At 44.6% G+C, this 26,695-nt stretch overlaps 1 protein-coding gene across 4 annotated transcripts in view; it reads left to right on the plus strand.

Annotated features, from left to right (window-relative positions):
• elmo2 (engulfment and cell motility 2) overlaps positions 1 to 26,695 on the plus strand; it is a 130,488-nt gene that overhangs the window by 64,365 nt on the left and 39,428 nt on the right. Inside the window, exons 4-11 of one of the 4 annotated variants that reach the window (XM_033042032.1) lie at positions 1,778 to 1,850; positions 2,119 to 2,169; positions 4,375 to 4,544; positions 6,880 to 6,900; positions 8,804 to 8,903; positions 18,926 to 19,077; positions 24,140 to 24,218; positions 25,214 to 25,267. In XM_033042032.1, coding sequence (XP_032897923.1) covers positions 1,778 to 1,850; positions 2,119 to 2,169; positions 4,375 to 4,544; positions 6,880 to 6,900; positions 8,804 to 8,903; positions 18,926 to 19,077; positions 24,140 to 24,218; positions 25,214 to 25,267 — 700 coding nt within the window. The remainder of the gene's footprint in view (positions 1 to 1,777; positions 1,851 to 2,118; positions 2,170 to 4,374; positions 4,545 to 6,879; positions 6,901 to 8,803; positions 8,904 to 18,925; positions 19,078 to 24,139; positions 24,219 to 25,213; positions 25,268 to 26,695) is intronic. The other 3 variants (XM_033042034.1, XM_033042033.1, XM_033042035.1) reach the window with 3 other exon arrangements.

Consider the following 26,695-nt stretch of genomic DNA (forward strand, 5'->3'; position numbering starts at 1 on the left):
ACAAGGTTTATTGTAGACCAGCTGGAGTGACAGACAGGTCACTCATTTTCCCATGCTCCTGATTGTTGTATACTGGTGATGTATAGTCATTATGTTGTCAGCTAGTGGTAAACTATTAACCAAGTAATTAAATTTATGCTTACTGTTACTGATAACCAATTGTTAAGAGTTACTGCTGTTTATTACGGTTGATCACTAGTTCATGTGACTTTGTGTCGATTTTTGGTTATTATTATTATTGGGTATGCGCCACAATATGGTTTTGGAACAGCTCTGCCCAAGACCACAAGAGTTGTGGATGTAGCCCAATCCACCGCATAGATCAACCAACCCACTATCGACTCCATCTACACATCACACCTTGCGAAAGCAGCCAACATATTCAAAGGTAGACAAAAGTGCTGGAGAAACTCAGCGGGTGCAGCAGCATCTATGGAGCGAAGGAAATGGGCAACATTTCGGGCCCGAAACGTTGCCTATTTCCTTCGCTCCATAGATGCTGCTGCACCCGCTGAATTTCTCCAGCACTTTTGTCTACCTTCGATTTTCCAGCATCTGCAGTTCCTTCTTAAACAACATATTCAAAGGCCCTTTTCACCCCAGCCATAGCGTCATCTGCCTGACGGGTAAGGGTAGAAGAAATAAAATCTTAAAAGCACGTACCACACGTTTCAGGAGTACAGTACATCTATAGAAGTTGGTAAGAGTCATATTTACACCTTGAAGCTCTTGACCATCTCCATTACAGTACCATTGATACTGATTGGAGCAATTACTTGAAGTCAATAGCTACCTCCTTCGTCTTGCAGGCAATGAGGCGGAGGTTGTTGATAAGAATCTGTTTCTCACAACGTTTTCTCTCCTTCGTGTACTCCACCTCACCATCATTTGGGATGCAGTGCACCACAACGGTACCATCTGCAAACCTGTAAATGGAGTTAGAGCAGAATTTGTTTGCACAGTTATGAGTGTATAAGCAGCATAGTAAGGGTTTGAGAATTATGGAGGATGCTTTGTCACCTATCCTCGCTGGTTGTGGTCTATGGATTAAAGTCAAAGGATGCTAATTCCTAGGTCCAAGATTTGGAGATAAATTTGTTTGAGATTATGGTGTTGAAGGTGGAGCTGATGTGAAAATGTCCTTGTTATCTAGATGTTCCAGGGAGGAATGTAAGGCCAGGAAAATAGTGCCTGCTGTGGATCTGTTAAGACGATAGACAAATTGTAGTGGATCAAGTCTATCTGGGAGGCAGGAGTTAATGTACACCATGTACCAGCCTCTCAAAGCACTTACGATGATAGATATCAGAGCCACTGGACGGTAGTTATTAAGGCAAGCTACTTGACCTTTCTCAGGCAGGTAGTAGTTGGTTTAATGAGGGTGGAATCTCAGAATGGAGTACGGGGAGGTTAAAGATGTCCACAAATGTTCCTGCCATAGGGTCCATACAGGTTCTGTGGATGCGATGGGGTCTGGGTTCGTTGCTTTCCTTCCATCTGGGTTAGTTGCTTTCCACTAATTCACTCTAACATTTGCAACACTGACCATGGGTACAGATGTACCTGAAGCAGTCGGGGCGGATGACATCATTCAACGGATCTTTTCAAAAAGTGTAGAATGCATCAAGCTCATTGTGGAGGAACATGTCGCTGCCAACTGTACTGCCTGGCTGCATTTTTAGCCTGCATACCTTAGTTATTACTCTTGGTGGCAAATTACAATGTTGCCTGCAGAAGTTGATGGCTCTCCTGTGACGTAGTTTGTTTTCATTTGCAGGTGGTCCTTGCCAAACCCAGAACACTACACACTGCGTTACGCTGATGGGACTCAGCTGTACATCACCGAGAAGGTCAGTCCCCCCGCTCTTACATCCGTACCAATTTACATAATCCCTTGAATATAATTTTCTTCAGTAACTTAGTAACAATCATTTCATGTGCAATATAAAGAAGGATGCGCTCATGCAGCATCCATCTCTTTCTTGAATTGTTCCCAGATTTCCCCTTTTGGAACTGTACATCAATTTTCAGGCAAAGAGGTAAAAATGTTCACTGTTCTTTTTAACGAGGTTTCCTTTTTTCTCTTTTTTTTTCCTCCCTCTCTCTCAACCTCTCTAGACTCGCAATGAAATCAAAAATGGGACTATTCTGCGGCTGGCTATCTCCCCAGTGAGTATTCAAAATGTTGAAGATGCATCTTCTCAGAGATGGTAACAATGAAGGGGCAGTTTTGGGTCACATTAGCCTGCTGCAACCGTGGGATCTGAGGCACATTGGATATTGGACTGCGCCTCATTTAAATGAGACTCATGAATTTCCAGATGCCAGATCTTTGTTCCTGTGATTCCAGATTGGTTTTATCAATAGTCAGTCATGCTATTTAAAACTTGGAAAATTACACACCTTATTTATGCGCATCGTCTGAAAGACCGGAACCATCAAAATATGGATATTCAAAAGATCAAGGAACAAAGTTCAGTATTGTGTATTGTGCTGTGCTGAGGGGATAGAATTACAGTTGAAGCATCTGAAATGTTGCCAGAATCTATTCTTGTTGACTGATCACATGAGGGCAAGATTTAAAGAGGCTGCTATTGTCACTGCACATCATTCAGGAGCCTGTTGAGAACACTTGGGACTTGCAGGAAAGGGCCATTGTGAGGGAGGCCATAACCTTTCGGGAGAGGAGGAATCAGTTGGCCTGCTTCCTGAAGGGTAGATATGTCAAGTATAGAAACTGATAATACCAGCCAAATGCATAACTTTTGAGAGGGTGTGTGTGTGGAAGTCAGGCATGTAATATGGAAAAATGTGGAAGCTTTGTCATTGCTCATTTTTGCAGCGAAAAATATTTTTGGTTGTAGAGCTTGAGATGCTGAGAACATCGGTGCTCCTAGTGCATGATTAGTAAAGGGCCTGTCCCACTTACGTGTCCTTGGCACGCAAATTACGCGACCTCGTGCTCGCGTTGAGCCGAGACGGTCGAGCGAAGGTCACGTGATTACATGCGTACGCATAGGTATCTGGAGCGCGTGACGTCATTTGAAGATGGACACAAAGTTGGAGTAACTCAGCGGGACCGGCAGCATCTCTGGAGAGAAGCAATGGGTGATGTTTCATGTCGAGACTCTTCTTCAGTCTGAAAAGTCTGAAATTTGCGAGCCAAGTACACGTAAGTGAGACAGGCCCTTAAGACTAGCACACAGGTCTAGCAAGTACTCGGCACCTCGCATTCCACTTGGATACCCAACTACATGAACATTGAATTCTCCAAATTTAGGTAACCTTTAACTAATCCCCACCCTTCTCCTCCCATTTGTCCCACGTGGAATCCCACCTATTTCTTACCCCCTCGCTATTTTCCTCCCTCTGGCTTCACAATTCACAGCTCTTCAATTTTGTTTTACACCTGTTTTTATCACTGGCCTTTGTTCCAGCCATCTGCCTTTCAAAAACTTCCCTCGCCTTCCACCTATTACCTGCCATGCTGTCTCCTGCTTCTCTCCTCTTCCAGCTTTCTTCTCTCTTCCCCCCCCCCCCGCCCAACCCCAACAATGTTTGAAGAAGGGTCTCAACCTGAAAGTTAACCTATTCACCTCGGCATACCTGACTGCTTAGTTAGTCCAGCACTTAGTGTCCTTCGGTGTATTAACTAACATCTACATTAGGAAACAAGAGTTATCTCTGATTACGAGGAAAACTGAACACAAAAGTGAGGAGGCAGTGTGTATTTACATAGACATCAGTGAGACCACAGCTGGAACACAGTGTACAATATTGGCCTCCTTATTTAAGGAGTTAATGCAGTGGAAGCATTTTGGAGATGGTTTACTACACTAATGCCAGGAATGGGCATGTTTTCTTTTTGAGAAGAGATTGGGCAGGCTAAGCTTGTGCCTGCTGATGTTTGGAAGAGCAAAGGGAACTTGGATGAAACGTAGGTTTACGAGGAGTCTTGACAGGGTGGATGTGGAGAGGGTATCTTTTCTTATGGGAGAATCTAAGGCACACTATTTTCTAATAAGGTATCACTTAATTTAGACAGCAGAGGCAAAAATATTCCTTTCAGATGTTCCTCAAAGGGTGGTGGAAGCAGTTTTTGAACATTTTTAAGGCAGAGTATATGGGAGTACAGTAAATGAAGATGGAACTAAGATTACCGGACGGTTTGCCATGATTTTACTAAATGGGGCAGGTTTGAGGGGCCGACTGGACTAACCACTCCCTGCTGCTTATTTGTCAATAATGGGATGGACCTCTATGGTGTTATGTGGTTGACATTTTTTGTTTAAATTGTAATCTTTGGTTTTGAAGAAGATGGTTAAAGTGTTCTTTAGGGATTTTGATTAATCCTAACCCAACTCTTGTCCATAGAATCGAGCAGCCCGTCAGCTGTTGGAGAGGATCCAGTCCTCGTGCCTGGACTCGCGACTGGATGCTCTGAAGGAACTGGCCAAGCTCTCAGCTGATGCCACCTTTGCAACTGAATTCATCAACATGGAAGGAATTTTTATCTTGATGTTGCTGGTGGAGAGTGGAACCAAGTGAGTTGCCTTTTTTTTTGTTCAATACATAGTAATGCTGAAGTGAAGCAGTTATTTGGAGGTTATTCTGAGAGAAGATGTTCAATGGGGAGGTTATGGTAATAGTTATAAGGAGAGCTATAATGAACTTGAAACTACAGGACATAGATTTGAGGTTATTAACAAAACGAGACTCGAGATGAGGGAAAAATTGTTCTTTGGTGATTTCTTATAATTTGGGACAAGCTGTCTGAATGGATGTAGATGTAGACTCAGCAGTAATTTTTGAAACCGAAACAATAAGCACCAATGAATGACCGGTTTTAGGGAATGTGCAGTGGTATAACCAGAAGGCTAAACATAAACACCTTGAAGGAACAGTGGATGTGCTGTATGAGCCCATGCTATAAATTGGTTATAGCCTTCTGAGCACATTGCAAACAGTCTTCATTCTCACTTAAACCATGGGCATCGATGCCTTGAGTCGTTATAGAGAACGTCCTTTAGCTAGTTACCATGCCCAATGCCTGTCAAGCAAAACATCTTCTGCAAATGGCGATCTGCCCTGGAAGCATCCCTTCTTGTGTCATGGTGCCCAGCTTGATGACGACAACGACCCCTTGAAACCAACATGCTGCATCCTGTGCATTCAGTTGCTGGTTTTCACACGGGCTCCTTTTGGTTAAAGTAGCCTCCAATCACTGGCAGTCTATTTATTTATTTATTTATTTAAAAAAAAATTCATGTTTCTCACTTCTTTTATTATTTGTTTATTTTATTAGAAGTTAATACAATACAAAACAATACAGTGGAACCTAATTTTAGGTGCCAACTATGTCATACCGTAATCCATTCTATGTACAACCTCTAGTTTTATGTTATGAGAAGGAAGTAAGCAAGACAAGAAAAAGAAAACAATAGAAAGGGGAAAGAGTGGAAAAGTAGATGGTAGAAAGTAGAAAAATGTGAAGTGTGTATATAAAAAATTAAAAAGAAAAGAAAAAAGAAAAGGTGGAAAGTAGAAATAGAAGAGAAGGCCCCTTAAAAGAGAATTTTTCAAATCTATATTCGGAGATGTAGATCTATCCACGTCATGAACTGAAATCAGCAATCCTTATGGTACCGCTGCATCACATGATTCCAAAAGTCGATGAAAGGAGACCAATTCCTTAAGAATTGGTCATATTTATCTATTAGTCCCAGTCTCATTTCTTCAAGGCGTGCTATGTCCATCATATTCCTAATCCACATTTTAACAGTTGGTATGGCTGTATTTTTCCAAAATTTAAGTATCAATTTCTTTCCAATTATTAACCCATAATTTAAAAAAACATTTTGGTCTTTATTTAAATTGGTATCTTCTCCTATTATTCCAAATATAATCCATTCCATTTTGGGTTCTATTTTTGACTTGAAGAGCTTTGTAAATCAGTAGCTTCCTGAATTTGCTGTTTACAATCAAACTTATTCAGCAGCTTTGGCATCAAGATGCTTTGGCTACATGGCTTCTAATCTTCTGGAAGGTGGACAGTAACATGGGATCACCTTGTCTTTCCTGAGCCTTAAAATTATCTTCTTATAAGGGTAATTTAACAGGCTAACCATTGGCTGAGCAGCTTACTCTGAAGTTAGCTGTTGACTGAAAGGGCAGCACGGTGGCGCAGCAGTAGAGGTGCTGCCATACAGCGCCAGAGACCTGGGTTTGATGCTGACCACGGGTTCTGCCTGTAAGGAGTTTGTACGCTCTCCCCGTGACTGCGTGACATTTCTCCCTGTGCTCCGGTTTCCTCCCACGCTCCAAAGACGTGCGGGTTTGTAAGTTAATTAGCTTCTATAAATTGTCCATAGTGTGTAGGATAGAACAAGTTTATGGGTGATCGCTGGTCGGTGCGGACATGGTTGACCGAAGGGTCTGTTTCGACTCTGTATCTCTAAACTAAACTTTGAAATCTAAACTTTGACTAGATCTAGCTTGAGATCAAGTGGATAACTAGCTGATTTGGAGGACTTGTGTATTCCATGTTACTGGATTGCTCTTGCCATGGCATAGAATGAACCCCTGGTTATTGTTCTTTGCACAGCCTCCCAGACCATGTTTCTGTGATGATCCTGTGAGGGGTAGAGAGTTGATTGCCATGAATTCTATGTATGACAATAATATATTGTGGAAAACAATCCAAGTGCATGAACTCCATGCTGTGTCTACTATGACAGTGTTGGTTAGACTTCAAGAGAAGCAGTGAGTATTGTTATGGATTTGTGGATGAAAGTGAAAAGTAAATATTGCCTGTTCCTCCTTTCTGGTCTGTTCTAATACCAAGTATCCTCGTTTACCTCCTTTGTCCATCACTTCAAGCAACTTGCTGGATAAATTCAGGTAAATTATGCTCTTGTGTGAAACTATTGAGACATGCTTGGCTGTTTTGCTTCACCCTCATTGGATAACCACTTATATCAACATTAAATAGTCATGTTGCTTTATAAGTAATTGACAGCCATGGCCATGTTAAAGAGTGTAACATTAACAGTCACGTCCCATGGTAAACCAGACATCCTTCACACCATCCTGAGGTGAAATATCATAAACAGCTGAATAGCTTCCTGCCGACTGGTCTTTGTTTATTGGTTGATTTGTCCAAACCCTGGTGTGTACCTTGAGGCGACATGGTTTCTAATCATCTGGAAGGTGGTCAGTGACGTGAGATAATCCTGAACATTAAAAATATCCTATTACAAGGCTAACCATTGTCTGGGCAGTTTACTCTGAAGTTACCTATTGACTGACTGAGCAGTATTCACGAGTCCTGTCTGATTGTCTGCTCTCTGTCTGTAAATAGTGTCATTGTCATATAGCATTGAAACAAGCCCTTCAGCCCACTGAGTCAGTGTTGACCATCAAGTAATCATTTATTCTACTAACCAAGGGTCAGTTTACAGAGTAAAGGGTCTGAGCCACAAGCATGCGACTGCATGCGGCAAGCGCGACCAAACCGGAAGTGGGGGCTGCGCGGAGGTCGAGTGATCCCCGTACAGGTCCTGTCCCACCAGCATGCGACTGCATGCGGCGAGCGCGACTAAACCGGAAGTGGGGGCCACGCGGAGGTCGAGTGATCCCGTACGAGTTGACGTGAAGTTCGAGCGAAATCCGCGGGAAGTTCGCGTGTGACGTACTGCGTCATGACGCTGCGTACGGCGTTGAGATGCTGCGCACGCCCGTCGAGGCGCTGCGTACGGCCTCAATGCAGCTGCAGGCCGTTGCCGCGCGGAATTTTTTGACAGTGTCAGTTTTTCGGAGCCCCGCACGATGTCGGGACCAGCTCCGCACAACTCCATACGGCTGGCGATCGAAGTGGGACCGGCCCCGCGAGGCCGTACGGCTCAAGCGACCACGTAAGGTCGCGCTTGCCGCATGCAGTCGCATGCTCGTGGGACAGGCCCTTTACCCTACCAACCTGTATGTCTATGGGAGGAAAAGGGAGCACCCAGTATAAACCCACATGATCGCAGAGAATGTACAAATTGTAAAGGGCACTGGCGATCAGGATTGAACAGTCACCGAGCTGTGAGGCAGCAACATAACCTCTGCACCACTGAGCCCCTACAATGTAGGTGACCTCTAAGAGAAGCAGCTTGTGCTTGTAGATTTCTCTGAGCAGGCAGATCAGATGCTATGTAAAATCCCATAAACACTGGTAATCAATCAGAGCCGAAGACTTCTAGTTATTATCGTGGTGGGCGACGATTGACAGGTGATTGGATCGGGTTGTTTAAAATGTTCTAAGAATTTGTTAGGTTAGGCATATGGGAAATTATTTCCTGTAATATGATGATCAAGATCAAAGGGAGGGTTGCTGGCCGTCGGGATAAATAGTTGGTTCTCACTAAAAATGAAGATATTTTACAGTTGGAGCAAAGTCTCTGGATGGAGAAAGTATTCAACCCCGGATGTTTGACTACTGCTCTGAATGCACCACAATTGAACTGAAGGCCGTCAGTGTGAAGGCAGAATTGAACAGAGCTGCCATGAATGGCTCAAGATGGCAGTATCTGCATCGTGTATCTCCACAGTCGGGGCAGGTTTTGTCTGTTTGGATCATTATCTGTGTTGGGTAATGCATTTCCAGCTGTGTATTGTAGATTGGTGAAGGTTGTCTGATTTTCACACAGGATGGTGTGATCACTGCTGTTGCTTTCATTCATTGATTCAAGAAATTGGATGCACTGTAACTGACTAGTTTCTGTGTGTTGACCTTTGAAATGTTTTGCATGTTTCATTGCAGCTTTGGGGAAATGCTGGCCTTCTCACTGACGGCCTTCCTGGAGCTCATGGACCATGGCATCATCTCCTGGGATATGATCTCCACTGCTTTCATCAAACAGGTCAGAGGAATGAGAGTGAGAAGGAGACTAATTAACTGATCATGGGGTTAGCTTCCTGTTCAAGATTCACTTTGCCCTCAGTTTATTGAGTTGGTCAAACATGGGATTTATCGCTGACTATCAATTAGTACTGTCATTATTCATTCTTGCGATTGTTGGAAGAAAATATTTGAATTTCATGTCTTACAATACCTCAAGATGTCAAATGTTGTGCAACTAATGAAGTACAGATATTCCCCGACTTACCTAAGGGTTACGTTCTGTGAAACCTTATGAAAGACAGATTTTACATGTTGGTTTACATCACCATCCCCTGCCCGAAATAACTCTAGTATTAAGCTGCCTCCGGGGCACTTTCTGTAGCCCACTGCCTTCTGGGCTTCACTGTCGCCATTGCAGGCTTAAATTCCATCTTGGCCCTGGGACACTTCCTGCTGCATGCGGCCCTCTGGGTAAGCACCTCTGCCATTGCCTGCTTGTTTCCAATGTAAACTTGAGCGTCTGGAATCTATTTCCAATAGGAGTGGTGAAGTTAGAAATACACTCCATAGTTAAATAGTACCCATATATATATATATATATATACTTGAAGCCATGATCTGCAGAGTTGTGAAGCTGGTCCTGGAAGACCTAAGAGCTCAATCTCAATTGCCTTAGTCTAGTACAGCCTCGGTCAGAAACGTTCCATTATATTATAACTCTGGCTTTATATATTCTTGACCTTGGGACTTGGTGTTGTCAATCTAAAATGCTTTGCATTTATGATTTATTAGCTCCTGCCCATTCTCACGGTACCAATACTGGTGTTTTGTGGTTGACAAGCTGTTTATTAATGATCCATAGCAACACACATAGTGAAGAGCAATCTTGATTTCCACAGGCAAACAGGAACATTCAAACAGCAGAGAGAGAGGGGGACTTTTAAACTTCTGTTATGCTAGTGGCCTTGCCGAGTTAGTGCAAAGTGTAGGTGGAGTCAATGGAAGGGAGGGTGGTTTGCACCAGGGGAGGGGGGGGGGGGTGTAGGTGGGACATGTTTACCCCCCTATTTTGAGAGGTGGGGGGCAATCCCCCCCCCCCCCCCCAGGCCCACAGCCAGCGCAGACAAGCAGTGCTAAACCCAGCTCAACTCTGCCTGTCCCGCCAGGCAAACCTACAGCCCTGCCTGGGCTTGCGGGAAATATGGCCCAGGCTTACAGCTAGTGCGGAGATGCAGCGCTGATGTTCCGTCAGTCCAGGCAGGGCTGTAGGTAAACCGGCAAGACAGGCAGAGTTGCGCTGCATTTAGCGCTGGATTGAGCCTGCGAAGCCTCGCGCACGTGTGTGTGTGTGAGTGCGCATGCGCGCGTGGCCACCAAGAAATTGTGTCCCCCCTGTACCCCGGTCCCCTCCATATTTTGATAGCGATTTCCATGCCTGGTTTGCACGATGGCTTGGGCCACATCCACAACTCTGCAATTTCTTGTGGGCTTGGATGAAGCTGTTCCCAAACCATACTGGGTCAATAAAATGTTTCTGCAGCACATCAGTAGAAGTTGGTGAGGGTGGTTGGGGACAGGCTGAACTTCATAAGTCTTCTAAGGAACTTTTTCCCATGTTGGCCATTCTTGTGGTTAACATCTAAAATGACTAGATCTTCACTCTGGTGCTGAAGGAAGTTGGGTGTCATGTGGCTAGAATCAAGGAGTGTCTTCGGGACGGAGGGAGATTCTCTCTGTACCTTTGACATACTCAGCCTCAGTATCAACAACTCGAAGGCTATGTCTCTTGAAGTTGTTTCTGATATTGTTCCCTGGGGTTCTCACTTCAATGAGCAAACATTTGTTTGTTTTGTTGATGAGCGAGAATTGCTGGTGAACTCCTGGCAGGAGAACCTCAGATTGGGCACTGACTCTTTTAATCCTCCAAAAAACGCTTTTAATCCTGAAGCCAGTACTGCCTGAAAATTCTGGTCGGAATTGTGGGGGAAGGGTGTGATGACTGGAGGTTGGGGAAAAAATATCCACAAGCTCCATGTGAGATGTACTCATCAGCCAAGATAAATGAAGCCTCCAGAGTATATAGTTGATTAATGGGATTGTTGGTTTAAAAACCAGGAGTGGTTTTGTGTCTGAGCAAATGGGACCAATGAAGGAATTGCCACAATCAAACGTTTAACCTCGAGGGTTTGTAATTCCCACTGACTCTAATCTTTACTTGCTGTGACACAAAGAGTTATTGCGGCTGGAAGCAATTCCAGACTCCCTGTCTTCTGGGGGATCTCTAGTGCTTGCTTCAGCCAAGAGATCCTGTTCCCACGACCTGATGGCACAGAGCCAGTGAGTTAACTCATTTGATGCTGTGTTCTCCCCACTGCCTTGAGCATGTGTGCACTACTGCTGTTTAATGACCCACCAAGGCATTCCTTCTGAACAGGTGAGGAAGAAAATGGAAATGCTGGACAATCAGCCTCAATACAGAAACTGCTGAATTACAGCTGTGTTCATGTGTGATTACAGGCTAATAATGCTTTGATGTAAACTCTTGATAAGAATTCGCTTCAAAATTAAAACTGAATAAGAGATAATCATACTTATTTTGCCATACTTATTTGGGCGGAATTGAGCCTTTTTGCATGGCAGCGTAGAGGGGGAGTACATTTTAAAACTTGTCCATGTATTTATTTTTCATTCACAGACTCGCTTTAATGTCGAGTATAGCTCTACTTGCTCTCACTCACTAGCCCATAAGTTCAGGCAGGGTCAGGGAGAGAGGAACCATGTGTTCTCATGGTCCCGACACTACAGTTCAGTTATTGTACCTGCTTCTCTTCTCCACCCTCTGCTTTCATAAACTCTCAGTACTCATCTAGAAATTTTAATTGCAGAGTTAAAATCTTGAACTGGGTCATTCTGAGCAGTCAGGAGATCTGGGTCATCCTAGATTGTAGGAAATGACAATCCATTTGGTTCCATGTCTGTGTGGGACTGTGTCTGTGTGGGAGATTTAATTTCCACACAGACTTTGTTTGCCATCACTGTGTGTTGTGTTATATTGGCAATATATTTATCAGACTATTCTGGACATCTGATTAGCGCTGATGATTCTGATATGAGTCATTCATTTTAATCTCATTCCCCTATTTTGATATTTCTCTTCTCGTACAGTTTTTCTACGTCACCTTTACAATAAGTAAGGGTGACAGTGGCGTGGCTGGTGGAGCTACTGCTTTGCAGCAACAAAGACCAGAGTTCAATTTGACCTTGGGTTTTATCTTGTGGAGTTGGTACGTTCTCCCTGTGACCATGTGGGATTCATCCGAGGCTCCAGTTTCCTCCCACATACCAAATTCGTGCTGGTTTATAGGTTAATTGTCTTCTATGAATTGCCTCGAGTACATAGGGAAAAGATTAGAAAGTGGAATAGCATAGAACGAGTGTGATCAGTGGTCGGCATCAACGTGGTGGTCCAAAAGGAGCTATTTCCAAACTATCTTTCCATTCAAGAGTTGGTTCCTTGAAATAAGAGGGAAAAACTTGCAGGGAAAAACGACTAAGCGTACCGTTAAATAGACATACTTATTGGTGGGTGTGTTTATTCTTTACCATCGCCTCCATCCCTTGCCCCCTTTATTTGTCATCTTACCTCACTCTAACAAACGTCCGCACTCGGATCTTCTCTCCAGTTCCCCCTTTTTACTCCTGGATTCTTCCCACTCTTGCTGTCATGGTTTCCATCTCTTTCTCTTCTCTTCATTCCTCTTCCACACTCTCTCACCTTCCTATCTGTCTTGTTCCGCCTGTTTTTCAGTCAGTGGTTCCTCCATCCCACTGTGTTCTGTGCAATGGCATGAGAATTGTTGAGGGTGCGAGATCCTCTATCATCAGCAGTGGGTCACACTGCAGCTGAGTGTTGAGGTTCGCAGGTTTTCATGTCGCACTCTGGGAACGTGCTGCATGGTTTAATTAACATCAGCCCTGCCTTGTCCTAATTGGTGCTGACAATCTGTGCCTGATTAATGCTGTTTGGTTTTCCAAGATTTCGGACTGTAGTAATTCATTTTTGGTGGTTGAGTAACTTGGAGCACATTGAGAGTGCGTCTGGTTTGAGTACAAGCAAGAAGAGAGCTGGTTACACAGCCCAGTGGCCTGCCCTAAAGAGGGAAAGCAGAGTGCCACTGTGTTGTGCCTGTGTTGTCCACTGGTGTTGAGTGTCTCAGCCAAGCAGTATTCTTTCATTGAAGATGGACACGAAACGTTGAAGTAATTCAGCGGGTCAGGCATCATCTCTGGAGAAAGGAATAGGTGACGTTTCGGGTCGAGACCCTTCAGACTGAGAGTCAGGGGAGAGGGAAACTTGGGATATGAAAAGCTACTGAACAAATCAGCCAGCACTCTGGAGCCCACAATGGTCCATTGTTAGGTATTGAAGAGGTGAAAACTAAGGCATACACACAGTGAATCAGTTCTATGTCTATGTGAGGACAAGGAAACACCAGGATGAATCCACATGATCGCAGAGAATGTCCAAATTCCAACAAAGAGCACCAGAGGTCACTGAGCTGTGAGGCAGCACCATAACGAGAGGAGGAGGAGCCATCTTGGTGAACGGCTGCTAGCCAGCAGCCGTCTGTTTTAATTCGTTTTTTTATAGTTTTTAGTGAGTCCTGTTTTTTGTTTGTAGGGGATATGGACTTTTTAATGTGGGGGGTAGGTGTAAACTTTATTTCTAGGTCCCTACCTGGTCGGTGTGGCAGCTTATTCTCCGGGCTGCCCGTCAACCCGTCCTCATGGCCTACCAGTGGGCTTGGAGCGCCGTTTCCTGGCAGGGACCGCCCAGCACCTCGGCCTCGGTGGCGGCACAGCGCTGGAGCGCTATCGCGGAGCGGAGTGGAGCGGCCGATGCCTTGCCTAGGTCGCCGCGCTGGAGCTCTGGTGAGCTGGACCGCCGAGAGCAACATCTCCGGGCTGCGGGTCTGCGGAGCGGAGAGGCGGCATGCGGAGAGGCGGCAGTGCGGTGAGGCGGCGTGCGGAGAGGCGGCGTGCGGAGAGGCGGCGTGCGGAGAGGCGGCGCCGACTTTAACATCGGGAGCCTGGGAGCTCCAAACCAGCGCGGCCTTGTCGGCTTCGGCAGCCGCGGTCTCCAACCAGGAAGCGGCCGTTCCAGGTGGCCCAGCCGCCGAGAGGACTCTCCCGACGCCGGGGCAAGACCACCCGGTGAGAACGGCCAGGAACATCGGGCCTCCGTAGAGGCAATTGCGGTGGCCTCAATAGGCCTGACTTTGGGGTGAACCTGGGGTGGGGACTGGACATTGTGCCTTCCCCCACAGTGCTATCCACTGTGGGGGGATGATTTTTTTTGTCTAATGTAATCCTGTAAGTCTGTGTCCTAGATGGCTGCCATGAAGAGAGAGTGGACGCTGGCGCGCTTTGGCTGCCGCTGCTCTCTCTTCACACTGTGTTTTTGATTTTCTGTTTTTGGATTGAATTCTGTTTTTAATTTGTGTCTCTGTGATGTCTTTATTACTTATTTTATTCTGATTATATGTTTTTATTCCTATTAATCTATGTAAGGTGTCCTTGAGATGTCTGAAAGGCGCCCATTAAATAAAATTTACTATTATTATTATAACTTCAGTCAGAAGAAGGGTCCTGACCCGGAATGTCGCCCATTCTTTTTCTCCAGAGATGCTGCCTGACCTGCTGAGTTACTCCAGAACTTTGTGCCTATCTTTGATCTTTGGTGGAAGGACAATGTTCAGGTTGGAGATCTGTGACCAGTGAAACTCTGCAGTGATCTGTGTTGGGACCTCTGCTGTTTGAGATATATGACTTAGATGTGAACATAGATGGGTTGATTAGTAAGTTTGCATATGTCACCAAGATTGCTGGGGCCACAGACTGTGAGGAAGGTTGTCAAAGTACACAGCTGGATTCCCTCACTGATTGAAGTGTACACAATTATGAGAAGCATAGATGGGATGGACGGTCAGACCTTTTTACCTCCAGGATGCAAAAATCAAATACTTTATATTTTAAGGTGAGAAGGGCAAAGATTAAAGGAGATGTGCGGGGCAAAAAGTTTTTTTAAACACACAGAGGGTGGGAGTACCTGAAACACGCTGCTGGAGGTGGTAGTTGAAGCAGATATACGATTGCAGTATTGTAGACTTTTGAATAGTCGTATGGATATGAAGGGATATGGATTATGTGCAGACAGGTAAGTGTTGGTCTTAGCATCATGTTTGGCACAGACATTGTGGGCCGAAGGGTCTGTTCTTTATCTGTACAGTTCTATGTTCACACTCTGTTTTAATAATAGTACAGTTCAAATCCTTATCTTTGCTTTCAAGCCTGATTCCTTCCTGATGCACCCATTCTTACCCTTGCTTTTCTTCCCTTTACTTTATTTTCTCTCTGCTCCTGCCTCTTGTGGTCACGCCATGTGCTCCTGTCCTTTCTGTAGTTATATTAAATTGTCTCCCCTGTTGACTGGACATTTAGAAAATTGACCGGGCATTTACAAAAAAGATTCTGCTCAGACCCCTGGGCGATATTTATCTTTGTTTGAGAAATAAATTATCACAAAAACATATTTATTTGATGTACTTTGTGCACAATTTGTCAGCCATGTCGCTTTCCCTCCACCATGTCAACAGTATAAAATTGATTGTGAATGGTAAATTGCTTTGGGATGCTCTGGGACTGTAAAACACAGTCTGGTTTCTGCAGACTGAGAAAAATCAAAATGATTCCAATTGCAGGGCGGTTTTGGACAGCTCTTCTCCATTCCAGATTTATTTATGGTGCTCTGCAGTATTGAGCATTGCCATATGTTCTGTTTGTTTACTGTGGTGATGCAAAATAGCCACAGAGAATGTTTGACTGGTTTGTATCTGATCCACATACCAGTTATGAAAAATTCTAGGATCCTGTTAAAATTTGTTCTTAATTTGTGTATGTTGCCAACACGGCCATCAATCATTGTCCATCTCTAATCCCTCGCCAACGATCGTTGAGAGCCCATCTCGTTGGTGAATCTGAAGTCCCATTCAGCCCATCCAGGTGAAGGGCGGTGGATTTCTTTTCTTGAAGGAGCTTAATGAGCCGGATGTGTTTTTAGAACAGACTTAAGGGCCTGTCCAACATGGCCGTCATTTACGCAACAGGCCGGTAGGGACTGTCGCTCGTGTCATCATGCGTCCGCACAGCCGTCTGGAGTGTGTGACGTCATTTGAAGATAGACACAAAATGCAGGAGTAACTCAGCGGGACCGGCAGCATCTCTGGAGAGAAGGAATGGATGATGTTTCGGGTCGAGACTCTTCAGTCTGAAGAAGAGTCTCGACCCGAAACGACACCGATTGCTTCTCTCCAGAGATGCTGCCGGTCCCGCTGAGTTAGACACAAAATGCTGGAGTATCTCCAATCGTCTTGGCCCCGCTCTGGCAGTAGGAGTGGGGGCGGATCCGGATCCGAAACGGCCATGAGCCCCAGGCCGAGCTCGGCGATCGTTTGCCTGCTTCTGCTGCTGTTGGACGTGAGACGTTGCGCCGCGCCAGGGCCTTGGGCCTGTCCCACTTTGGCCGTCAGTTACGTGACAGGCCGGTATCACGCGAAGATTTCGTGCAGGACGAAGTCCACACACCACTCCATGCGCCCGTCCCGTGCTACCCACGCGCTACCCACACGCTAGCAGGTCGCGTAAATGGTGCGCGAATGACGGCCAAGTGGGACAGGCCGTTTAGTTTAATGACTACCAGAAACAAGAGAGACTGCAGATGTTGCAATCTGGAGCAAAATATCAACTGCTGGAAGAAGTCAGCAAGTTGAGCAGCAAATGGATGGTCGACATTAAGAATTGTAACCTTGTATCCGGACTGGGAGTGTAGGGGTACAATAAGCAGCATATAGAAGTGAGTGGGAGCGTGTGATGCAGGCTGTGAGGTGATGGGTAAACAGGCGAGTTGAAAGATGATAGGCAGATGGAGTGTAGGAAAGAACCGCAGGTGCTGGTTTACACCGATCATAGACATAAAATGCTGGAGTAACTCAGTGAGACAGGCAGCAGCTCTGGATGGGTGACGTTTTGGGACAAGACCCTTCTTCATGCAGATGGAACAAGGTGGTGGGGTAGTTGGGAGCATGACCAAGGAAAAAACCCAGGTAGATATGTGTGGGCAGACGGAATCAATGGCAAAGAAGTTGGCAATGAGGGAGGAATGGGAAAAGTGAATAAAAGGAGAGTGATCAAGGTGGGTATGGGGAAAGGAACATCCTCTCCCCTTCCCCAACTGGCTCCATCAGATTGTTTTCTTATCTTTCCATCTATTAGCCTCTGTCTCGCAGGTCCCGCTCCCTTCTATGTACTAATTATCTTTCTTCTACACTCTGTCCTGGTGCAGGTTCTTCATCCAAAATATCGACCATCCCTTTCCATCCACAAATTTTTTTTTTTTGGCTACTGCTATTATTTTTATTTGTACTGGATTTATTTTCATTAGTTTAATTCCGTCTCCTATCCCCAACCTGCCTACCCCTTGTGGAATGGTACAGACCTCTGCAGACACACCTGATATTTGAAACACAATGCCACTGCATCAGCCCTGTCCAGCTCGCCGTCTGTAGGATTGGACATCATTTGCTCAAGGACTGTCTACTGGCTTCTATCCATCAAATTGAATGTGCTTTAAATGGATGTTAATTCCAAATGTTAATAACTTACTTTCACAATCTTCTTCTTCTTATCGAGTCCACACACAAGATTAGAAGTTGTTCAGCCAGAGCTGAACACACTTCTCGGCATCTGCACAATGGTGTCTGTCTTGCGCTTCTTGTGCGTCTTGTGCGTGGTGGTGGAAAGATTGGTTGAAACAGGGCCGCGACGTGAACGCTCTTTCCTTGACCCCACTTTCACAATGCTGAGGTGTCTGTCTCTGTGTTGCCTCTTTGCTTGAGTGACCCTGGGAATGTTAGATTTAGAGTTGCCAACTTTTCACTCCCAAATAAGGGACAAAAGGTCAAAATAAGGGACAAATTCCCAACGGCAATTCGTTGACCGACTCGTCTGTGGCTGGGTGAATAATGAGTTGGCCCGGGTGCTGGACTGCACACAAAGCCCAGCCGGCGGGCCAGCTGAGGAGTTTTGGCCCGGGCGCCTGGCTTTGCGCGTGACATCGCAGTAAGCGAAGGTTGGACAGCTGGCCAGGCTGCCGACCGACTGGGCCATGGGCGAGGCGCTGCTGCTGCACTCCATGGGCTGCACTAGCTTGGGACAGGTGAGGTGGGGCCAGACGCGACGCTCTGACCCGACTGTCCCCTCGACCTGAGCAGTAGCAGTCAAGTACGGGACAAGGGCGGTCCCGTATGGGTCAAACCAATTTAGCCCGATATACGGGATGTCTCAACTAATACGGGACAGTTGGCAACCCTCGTTAGATTTGACCCAAGGGGAAAGAGTAAACAAACTGGGCCGAAATACTCCAGAGTTGAAAAATGTCCTTTTTTTTTCAGTGCAATGAACTAAGTTCTTGAGGGGTTTGACAGCTGGTCTTTTCCCTGACTAGGGGGTTGAGAACAAAGAGTTACTGTCTCAAAATAAAGCCATTCAGGATAAAAATATTTCTTCACCCTGGCAAAATCCTGGAAATATCTAATCAGCTGTGGAAGATTAGTTGCTGAGTCGGTTCCAGATAGAGTGGTAAACTATTAGATGTTAAATAAATAAAGAGAGATAGGATTAGTGCGGGCAAGTGGATCTCTATAGAAAGATCGATCAGCCATAATCCTACTGTATAGCAGAGAAGATATAAGTGACTGAATGGCCTGTATTCTTATCCAAAACTCTTCTATGTTCATGTATTTATCCCTGTTCCAAATTATGCTCAAATTAAGTGTTAAATGGAACCTGCATCCGCAGTTCCTTGTTTCTACACTCCACTCTGGGAGTTCAGTACAGTCAGTCCAGTGGAACATTTAACCCACTTGCACTTGTGTATTTGGCTTTTGGTTCCTACCATTCACGGGGAAATGTTTGATTCCTCAGATTGCAAGCTATGTCAACCAAACGACGGTGGATGCTTCCATCCTGCAGAGGTCTCTGGCCATTCTAGAGAGCATGGTGCTGAACAGCCAGAGCTTGTACAAGAAAGTGGCCGAGCAGATCACTGTGGGACAGCTGATTGCACATCTTCAGGTGTAAGTATTACAGAGCTTGCTACACCAGTCTAGATTGGAGCACCTTGAATCCTGGCCAAAGATATAACAAAAATGCTAAAACTGAGTGCTTTTGGGAATGCTGCATACACGTTTGTTTCCGCGACTGCATTTCTTGTTTTGGAGATGATGCTTGTAGTGTCATCTCACTGTGATGAATGTTTCTCATTCGTATACTGAAAATGTATGCCCACCTGCCCAAGAGTGATTTGCTGCTAAACAAGAAGCCAGAGTGAGCAACAGCGGAAATTGGAGGAACAGCACCTCATATTCCGTCTGGGGTCCTTGCGTCCTTATGGCATTAACATTGAATTCTCCCAATTTGGCTAGCCCGTGCTGTCTCCTCCCCTTCCTTAACCCTCTAGCTGTCTCCTCCCACCCTCCCATCCGCCCGCCCTCGGGCTCCTCCTCCTCCTCCCCTTTTCCTTCTTTCTTTCCCCACCCCCCATCAGTCTGAAGAAGGGTTTCGGCCCAAAACGTCGCCTATTTCCTTCGCTCCATAGATGCTGCTGCACCCGCTGAGTTTCCCCAGCAATTGTGTGTACCTTCGATATTCCAGCATCTGCAGTTCCCTTTTGAACAAGAAGCCTTGGTGAGTCTTGTCCGAAGATAGGTTTCAGCATTACAGATATCAAACCGGTTAGACATAATCCTGGAGTAACTCAGCGGGACGGGCAGCATCTCTGGAGAGAAGGAATGAGTGACGTTTCGGGTCGAGACCCAAGAACTAATACGTCACCCATTCCATCTCTGCAGAGATGCTGCCTGTTACTTCAGCTTTTTGTGTCTATCTGCTGTTGCTTCCTACCAAACCTGTTAGACGAGCTGTGGGAATAAGAATTTAGTGGAGGATACTGCCACCTAGTGGCACTCTGCCATTGACAATGCACGGACACATTTCAGATTAACCTGTGTAGGAAGGAACAGCTTGCATTAAACCGAAGATAGACACACAAAGCTGGAGTAACTCAGCGGGGCAGGCAGCATATTTGGAGAGAAGGAATGGGTGATGTTTCGGGTCGTGACCCTTCTTCTATCAGATTAACCTGTTGTTGTCACACTAAAGAAGAAAATAGAAAAAGTACAATCTCATGAACTACCTGTCGTGCATTTCTTGGGATAGAATTCTGCGCTTTTATTCTTTTTCAAATATTTATCTAATTCACATTTTAAAAGTTACTGTTGAATCTGTGTCCAACATCTTTTCAGCCCGGGTATTCCAGAACATCGTAACTCTTTTCTATCCTCTTAACTCCTCTGCTCTCCTAGATTTGTGTGGCTCTAAGCTTTACTTGGGTGCAATTCATATGAAACTTAAGCAAAAGCTTCCTTGAGGTCCAGGTTAAATGCATCATTGGCAGTTCATCCTCTGCAGTATCAATGTGGATTGGAAAGTTATTGGGCCAGGGCTTCCCCTTTACATCCAAGCAGTTTGTTTCTTGATGAATTATTGATTTTTAGATAATGATGCAAATTTAAGGCTTAAGAATAAGACATGGTTTTTTTTTGCAAGTTTGTGGGAACATTGAGAGAATGCTGAACTGCAGGTGAGTCATTAACTAGATGTCTCTGCAATCTTTTGAAGATAAATAAAAAGTTCTGTAGACTGTTCAAAGAAGGGAAAGGTAGATTTCCAACTATCCAAGAAACAGAATTAGTACGGGAGCACCTCAAGGCTGCGTGCTCAGCCCCCTGCTTTACTCTCTCTATACCCGTGACTGTGTAGCCGGTCATAGTGCGAACTCCATCAAGTTCGCCGATGACACCACTGTTGTTGGACGAATCACAGATGGGGACGAGTCAGAGTATAGAAGTGAGATCGAGCAACTGACCAAACGGTGCCAGCACAACAACCTGGCTCTCAACATCAGTAACACCAAGGAACTGTGGACTTTAGTAGGGGAAGGATGAGGACCCACAATCCTGTTTATATCAACTGGACGATGGTGGAGAGGGTCAATAACTTCAAATTCCTGGGCGTGCATATATCAGAATATCTTTCCTGGACCCAGCACACTGATGCAATTGTAAAGAAGGCACATCAGCGACTCTACTTCCTGAGAAGATTACGGAAATTCAGCATGTCGAAGAGGATTCTCCTAAACTTCTACAGCTGCACGGTAGAGAGCATTCTCACTGGTTGTATTGTGGCCTGGTTTGGCAACTTGCACGTCCAGGAGCGAAAAAGATTACAAAAAGTTGTGACCACTGCCCAGTCCATCACCGGCTTTGACCTCCCCACCATCGAAGGGATCTATCGTAGTCGATGCCTCAAAGGCAGCCAAAATCATCAAGGACCCACACCATCCTGGCGACACATTTATCTCACCACTGCCATCAGGAAGAAGGTACAGAAGCCTGTAGACTGTAACGTCCAGTTTCAGGAACAGTTTCTTCCCCACAGTCATCAGGCTATTAAACACAACGAATAAGCTATGAGCTCTGAACTGCAAAATACTATATTATTATTTGTTATTTGCACTATATTTGTTATTTATTGAACTTTTACTTTTTTTTTCCCATTATATACAATGTTTACATATTCACATATTCTGTTGTGCTGCAGCAAGTAAGAATTTCATTGTCCAGTCCGGGACACATGACAATAAAACACTCTTGACTTGACTTATGACAGAACTGCAGATGCTGCTTTACAAAAAAGAATGTGATCTGTGGAGAACATGGATAGGTGACGTTTTAGGTCGGAACCCTTTTTCAGAGTTATTGTGGGGGGAGGAAGAAAGGTGGAAGAGAGATAGGGCAGGCCAAAGCCTGACATAATAGGTTGATACAGGTGAGTTTGATAGGCAGTTGGTTGGACAAAGGCTAAAGATGAAAAGACAAGGTGTGAGACGAGAGGATTGAAGAGTTGCACATTGTGAAGCTAGATGAAATAATGTAGGTGGAGGGGAAGGGGAGAAATAGGTGCAAGTTTTGGTAGGGCACAGGGAAGGGGGAGGGGAGGGAGGTTTAGTTTCATATCATTGGAGAATTCAATATTCATACCTTGTAACCCAACCGTATAAACGTTGAGTGTAGGAAGGAGCTATAGAAGCTGGTTTACACCGAAGATTTATGGACACAAATTGCTGGAGTAACTCAGCGGGTCAGGCAGCCATTCTGGAGAAAAGGAATAAGTGATGTTAAAGGTCGAGGCATTTCTTCAGACTAAGAATTCTCCAGTTTTAGGGAACTGAACCGCCCCCCTCTTTGTATTTCCCCCAATTATCTTGGACAATAACCAACCTATGTCACTCTAGCAGATAGTGTGGTCATCTATCTCGCGACTGTTCCTGCAGCTGTGCTCTAGGAACATTGATCATCAGTCTTTTCTATCTATGGTGACTACATTTAAATTTTTTTTTAAAACAGGCAGCTTTCATTTGTCCAACTTTCCTTTCATTTGTAAATCTATTGTGAAGGATTCTTTGGATTGCAGGCTTCAAAGTGAAATCCACCTTCTTGGTGCTGTGAACAGAAAGCTTGGTTACCACAATATTAATGTGTCTCTGTACTCCTGCTATACTATCTAGACTGGTGTTTATTAAATCATGCTGCCATGAAATGTTTCGTAATACCGGATCATCATGTAGTCCAACAATCTCAACTGTTTCTAAACAATCTTTCATCTTCCTCAACCAAATGTGACTAAAATTTGATAGTTTTGCTTATTAACTGAATTCCTTGTGACTCCTGCGAATATTAATCTATTATATTTTGAATGCTGCCTCGTATCCTTTGGCTGTAATCTAGCCCAAGCAGTGAATCTATGTTAAGTATACCTAGAGAGGTTGAAACTCTGCTCATCCGACTGAAGGAATATAAAGCTCCATTTTTCCATTTGTTGATTCCCAATGAGCAGGGTATTTCCACAAGGTCGTCTGTACATGAATTTGAGACGGCGTTGTTTCTCTCTTTGCTATTCAACTTAACAATGTTGTTTTTTTACAGTGTGCTTAATGCAGTATAACTTCAAAAGCTCAGAAAAGGACACACAGTGTGGGAGTAACTCAGCTGGTCAGGCAGCAAACCTAAAGAACATGGATAACTTCAAAAGCTGTTTACAGAAACATATTCGCATGAAATTTGACACTGAGCCAGATTATTAGGACAGCGATGAGACTGGTTTTAAGGAGCATCTTAACGATTGTGAGAGAGACGGGGTGGTTTTGGGACAATCCTAGAGTCTGGTGTTGCGGTATTACTAGCAATGATAAGTCCAGGAAAACTGCAAATGCAAGAGACCAGAATTTGACGAGCACAGATATATCAAGAATTGTTGGGCTGGAAGTTGCAGAAGAAAATGTGGATAAAGGCCATGGAAGAAGTTGAAAGTAATAATTTGAAAGTGTGACTTAAAAATCATGGCAATAGCCCCATGGATCACCAGTCATGTTGTCTATTGACTACATTCTATCAGTACCCTGCTGGTGATCGCTGATGATCCATAAAGTGAATACATGGCCTCATTGTTATGAATTAGGTTAGTTTCCCAACTAGAATATTGGTTCTAATATTTTGTCTCTGTAGGAGCCATTATAATATCTGTAAATGGTCCATTGGGTAGACCTCTTGTCTGGATTCAGAAGATCATGGATTGAAGTGACGTTGCTAAACCAATATTTCAAGGTCGTGGGCTACTGCATTTTTGAGCTGTTCTCTTTCGAGTGGTATATTGAAGCCCAGCTGATGTTTGGTGACGTAGAAAATCTTGGGGATTCTCCTAGTTGCCTGGGTTAATATTTTGGTCATCATTATTTTGGGACATTGATATCTCTATGTTAGATACCATATTCTCTGTTCTCACAATGAGTGTCAAAAGGCTGTATCATTGTTTACGGTGTGCTGTGAGATATACTGAGGTTGTGAAAGACACTTTCTATACTGTAAAAGAAAGGTAGCTGGATGCTTGTCTGCAATGGTCAGATCGGTAAACGTGTCTTGGCTGGGTTTGATGCTCCCTATACAAAGGAGGGATAATTTGAAAGCACAAGGGTCGATCTGGAATGGCTTAACAATTCTGTACATGCCATTCTCTCTGCAGATCGAACCAGGAGATCCAGACATATGCAATTGCACTCATCAATGCTTTATTCTTGAAAGCACCAGAGGATCGAAGGCAGGTTGGTCACATTGTGTTTTTCTGCTCTCTCTGGGTTTTGCTGTATGGGTATCTCATTCTCCTGTCTGTAATCTCCTCATGTCCCTCCTGTAGCTTGCTTATCCTGTATTGTCATCTGCCTTGGAATGTCGCTTTGCCTTTGTTACTAACCGTGTCCCCTCCGCTGTTCACTATCAACTGAAACCACTCTCCATCCGCTGCTGCTCTCGTTTCCAAACTTTCCTTTCGGCAGCAGCAGCTGCTCACACTTGAAAGGCCGTTATTCCAAAAGTGCTTGAGGTGATCTTAATTGGACAAAATGAGATTGCAATGGAGGCATTGGGACAGGGAGCCGAACATCTCAAGGGCCCAAAATGGTAAGAGATGAAAAGGTTTAAGCAGAGAATTCCAGACAATGGAAATGAAGCCACCAATGGTGGAGTGAAGGAAGTGGGGATGAATGACATCACAATTTGAGAAATGCTGAGATCTCAGGTTGTCACACAATTAAAATATCATCTCAACAGCTTCAAATCGATGTGCAATGGAAATGGTTTCTTTACCAAGACCTTTGTATTCCTGAATCATATTTTATCGCTCCTCCCCTACTTTCGTTACCCCAGTTGCTCCTTATAGTGGACATCGCTCATCCTGACTTAGTGAATCTCTTCTATACCTGACATTCTTTCTTGATGGTAGTTATAGCATATTAATGTAGATTAAAATAATATTCTGATTTCCACATTCCCCTTGTGACACTTGACTATGTTTATTTACCATAAACACACAATGAGTATGCTTATTGACCAACCATGTTGATCCAAATTTAATGGTTTCCCAATCCTGAACTCTCCCTTTTTCAAAAAGAAACTTGTGATCCTCCTCTACATCTCTTGTGTTCTTTCCTGTCTCTCACATTAACCGCTTGTCTCTTCTTGTTGCTGCTGTAACTCGTGCTGTGTGGATGCGGCCCGTTGGCTTCACAATGTTGCTTGGGGTCTCTGCTATCATCATCAGTCTGTTCTTCCCTCCTCAGAAGGGGAGGATTCTGATCTCCATCTACCTTTGACAGTAAGTAGTGATTTATGGAGGTAATAGGAAACGTTGGGACCTTTTAAGGCACTGCCTGTAGGAGGGGAAAGTGGTTTTGTGCTAATTTGTGGATAGTTTGTGATCAAAAGGTTCTTCCTTGAGGTGAACGTTCAAATGCCACAAAAGGCACTGCTTTCTGCTTGGCTTGTTACCTCCAGTGGAATTGAGTTGGTGGCTCTCTGGTATGTGATGTCTGTTACATCAATGCTTTCTTTTAGACACCACACCACAAAGTTTAGTTGTTTAATTCAAATTCCCCACACGAATTACTGGAATTTCCTACCCTTTCCAGGCTTTCATCCCTGGAAACCAGGAATTTCTATGGATTTTTACATAGATTACAGAGGAACATTTGGCCCTTTGACCTGTATTGCTGTTCCACAAGGTGTTGGCTGATCTGTGATCTATATGGATATAATTGACTTTCTAAATTCATTTATTTATTCGATTGGTTAACAATTCCCTCAGCCTCCTGCATTAAAATTAACAACTGACTGGCTCTGCCTCTTGCTGCCAAAGGATCTGATGAGCCTCTGTCCTCTTTGTATGAATATTGACAGGCTATTTGGCTATGGAATGTGTCAAAACCCAACTGATGATCCTAATGGATGGTCCCCATTCCCAGCACAACCCACTGGGTAACAATGATCGATAGGAAGTCTGACTAAACCATTCTCCCCTTTTCCCCAGCTTGCTCTTGATTTTTTTTTTTTTTTAGTCTGAGACACAAGCTTTATAGGGAGTGAGCCTGATATATTTCCCATACTTGGGAAGAGAAGGAAGTGGTGTAGGGGGTATGGAGGGGTGATGCAGAGTTAGGCTAACGCGATGGAAGGCTGTGGGTGACCATAAAAACTGCCAGCTTTCCTGGCGCTTGTGGAATTAATCTTGCTCCATTTCCACCGTATACCGGGATCTGGATATGACGTTGGCACTCATTCTTCACATCAGTCCTGATCTGCTTCAGCTCATGCAGCTCGGTCTCCAACACACAGATGAAATGGAGAATTATGTGCAATCAAATCCAGGCCCATCCAGCTGGACTCCTTGCCTCTGTTCAGAGTGTCTGTGCCAATCTTGTCTCTGGCGATTGCTATTGGCAACAAGCCTGGTGCACTAGGCTCAAGCTGACCACCCTGACACTAGCTTGTGGATCAGAAATCCAATTGCATAATGAGGTGCAATTTATAAATTAGTGGAAAGAAAAAAGAGCTTTTGGTCGGAGCTCAGCGGATCTAACAACTTCAGCGGAAGGAAATGGACAGTCAACGTTTCAGATCGAGATCCATTATCTACACACTGGATGAAGGAACCTGACCTGAAGTGGCAACAGTCCATTTCCCTCCATAGATGCTATCTGACCAGCTGAGTTCCTTCCGCAGCTGTTTTTCCTACAGATTCCAGTGT

The sequence above is a fragment of the Amblyraja radiata genome, chromosome 23, assembly GCF_010909765.2.
Source record: "Amblyraja radiata isolate CabotCenter1 chromosome 23, sAmbRad1.1.pri, whole genome shotgun sequence".
Lineage (NCBI taxonomy): Eukaryota > Metazoa > Chordata > Chondrichthyes > Rajiformes > Rajidae > Amblyraja > Amblyraja radiata.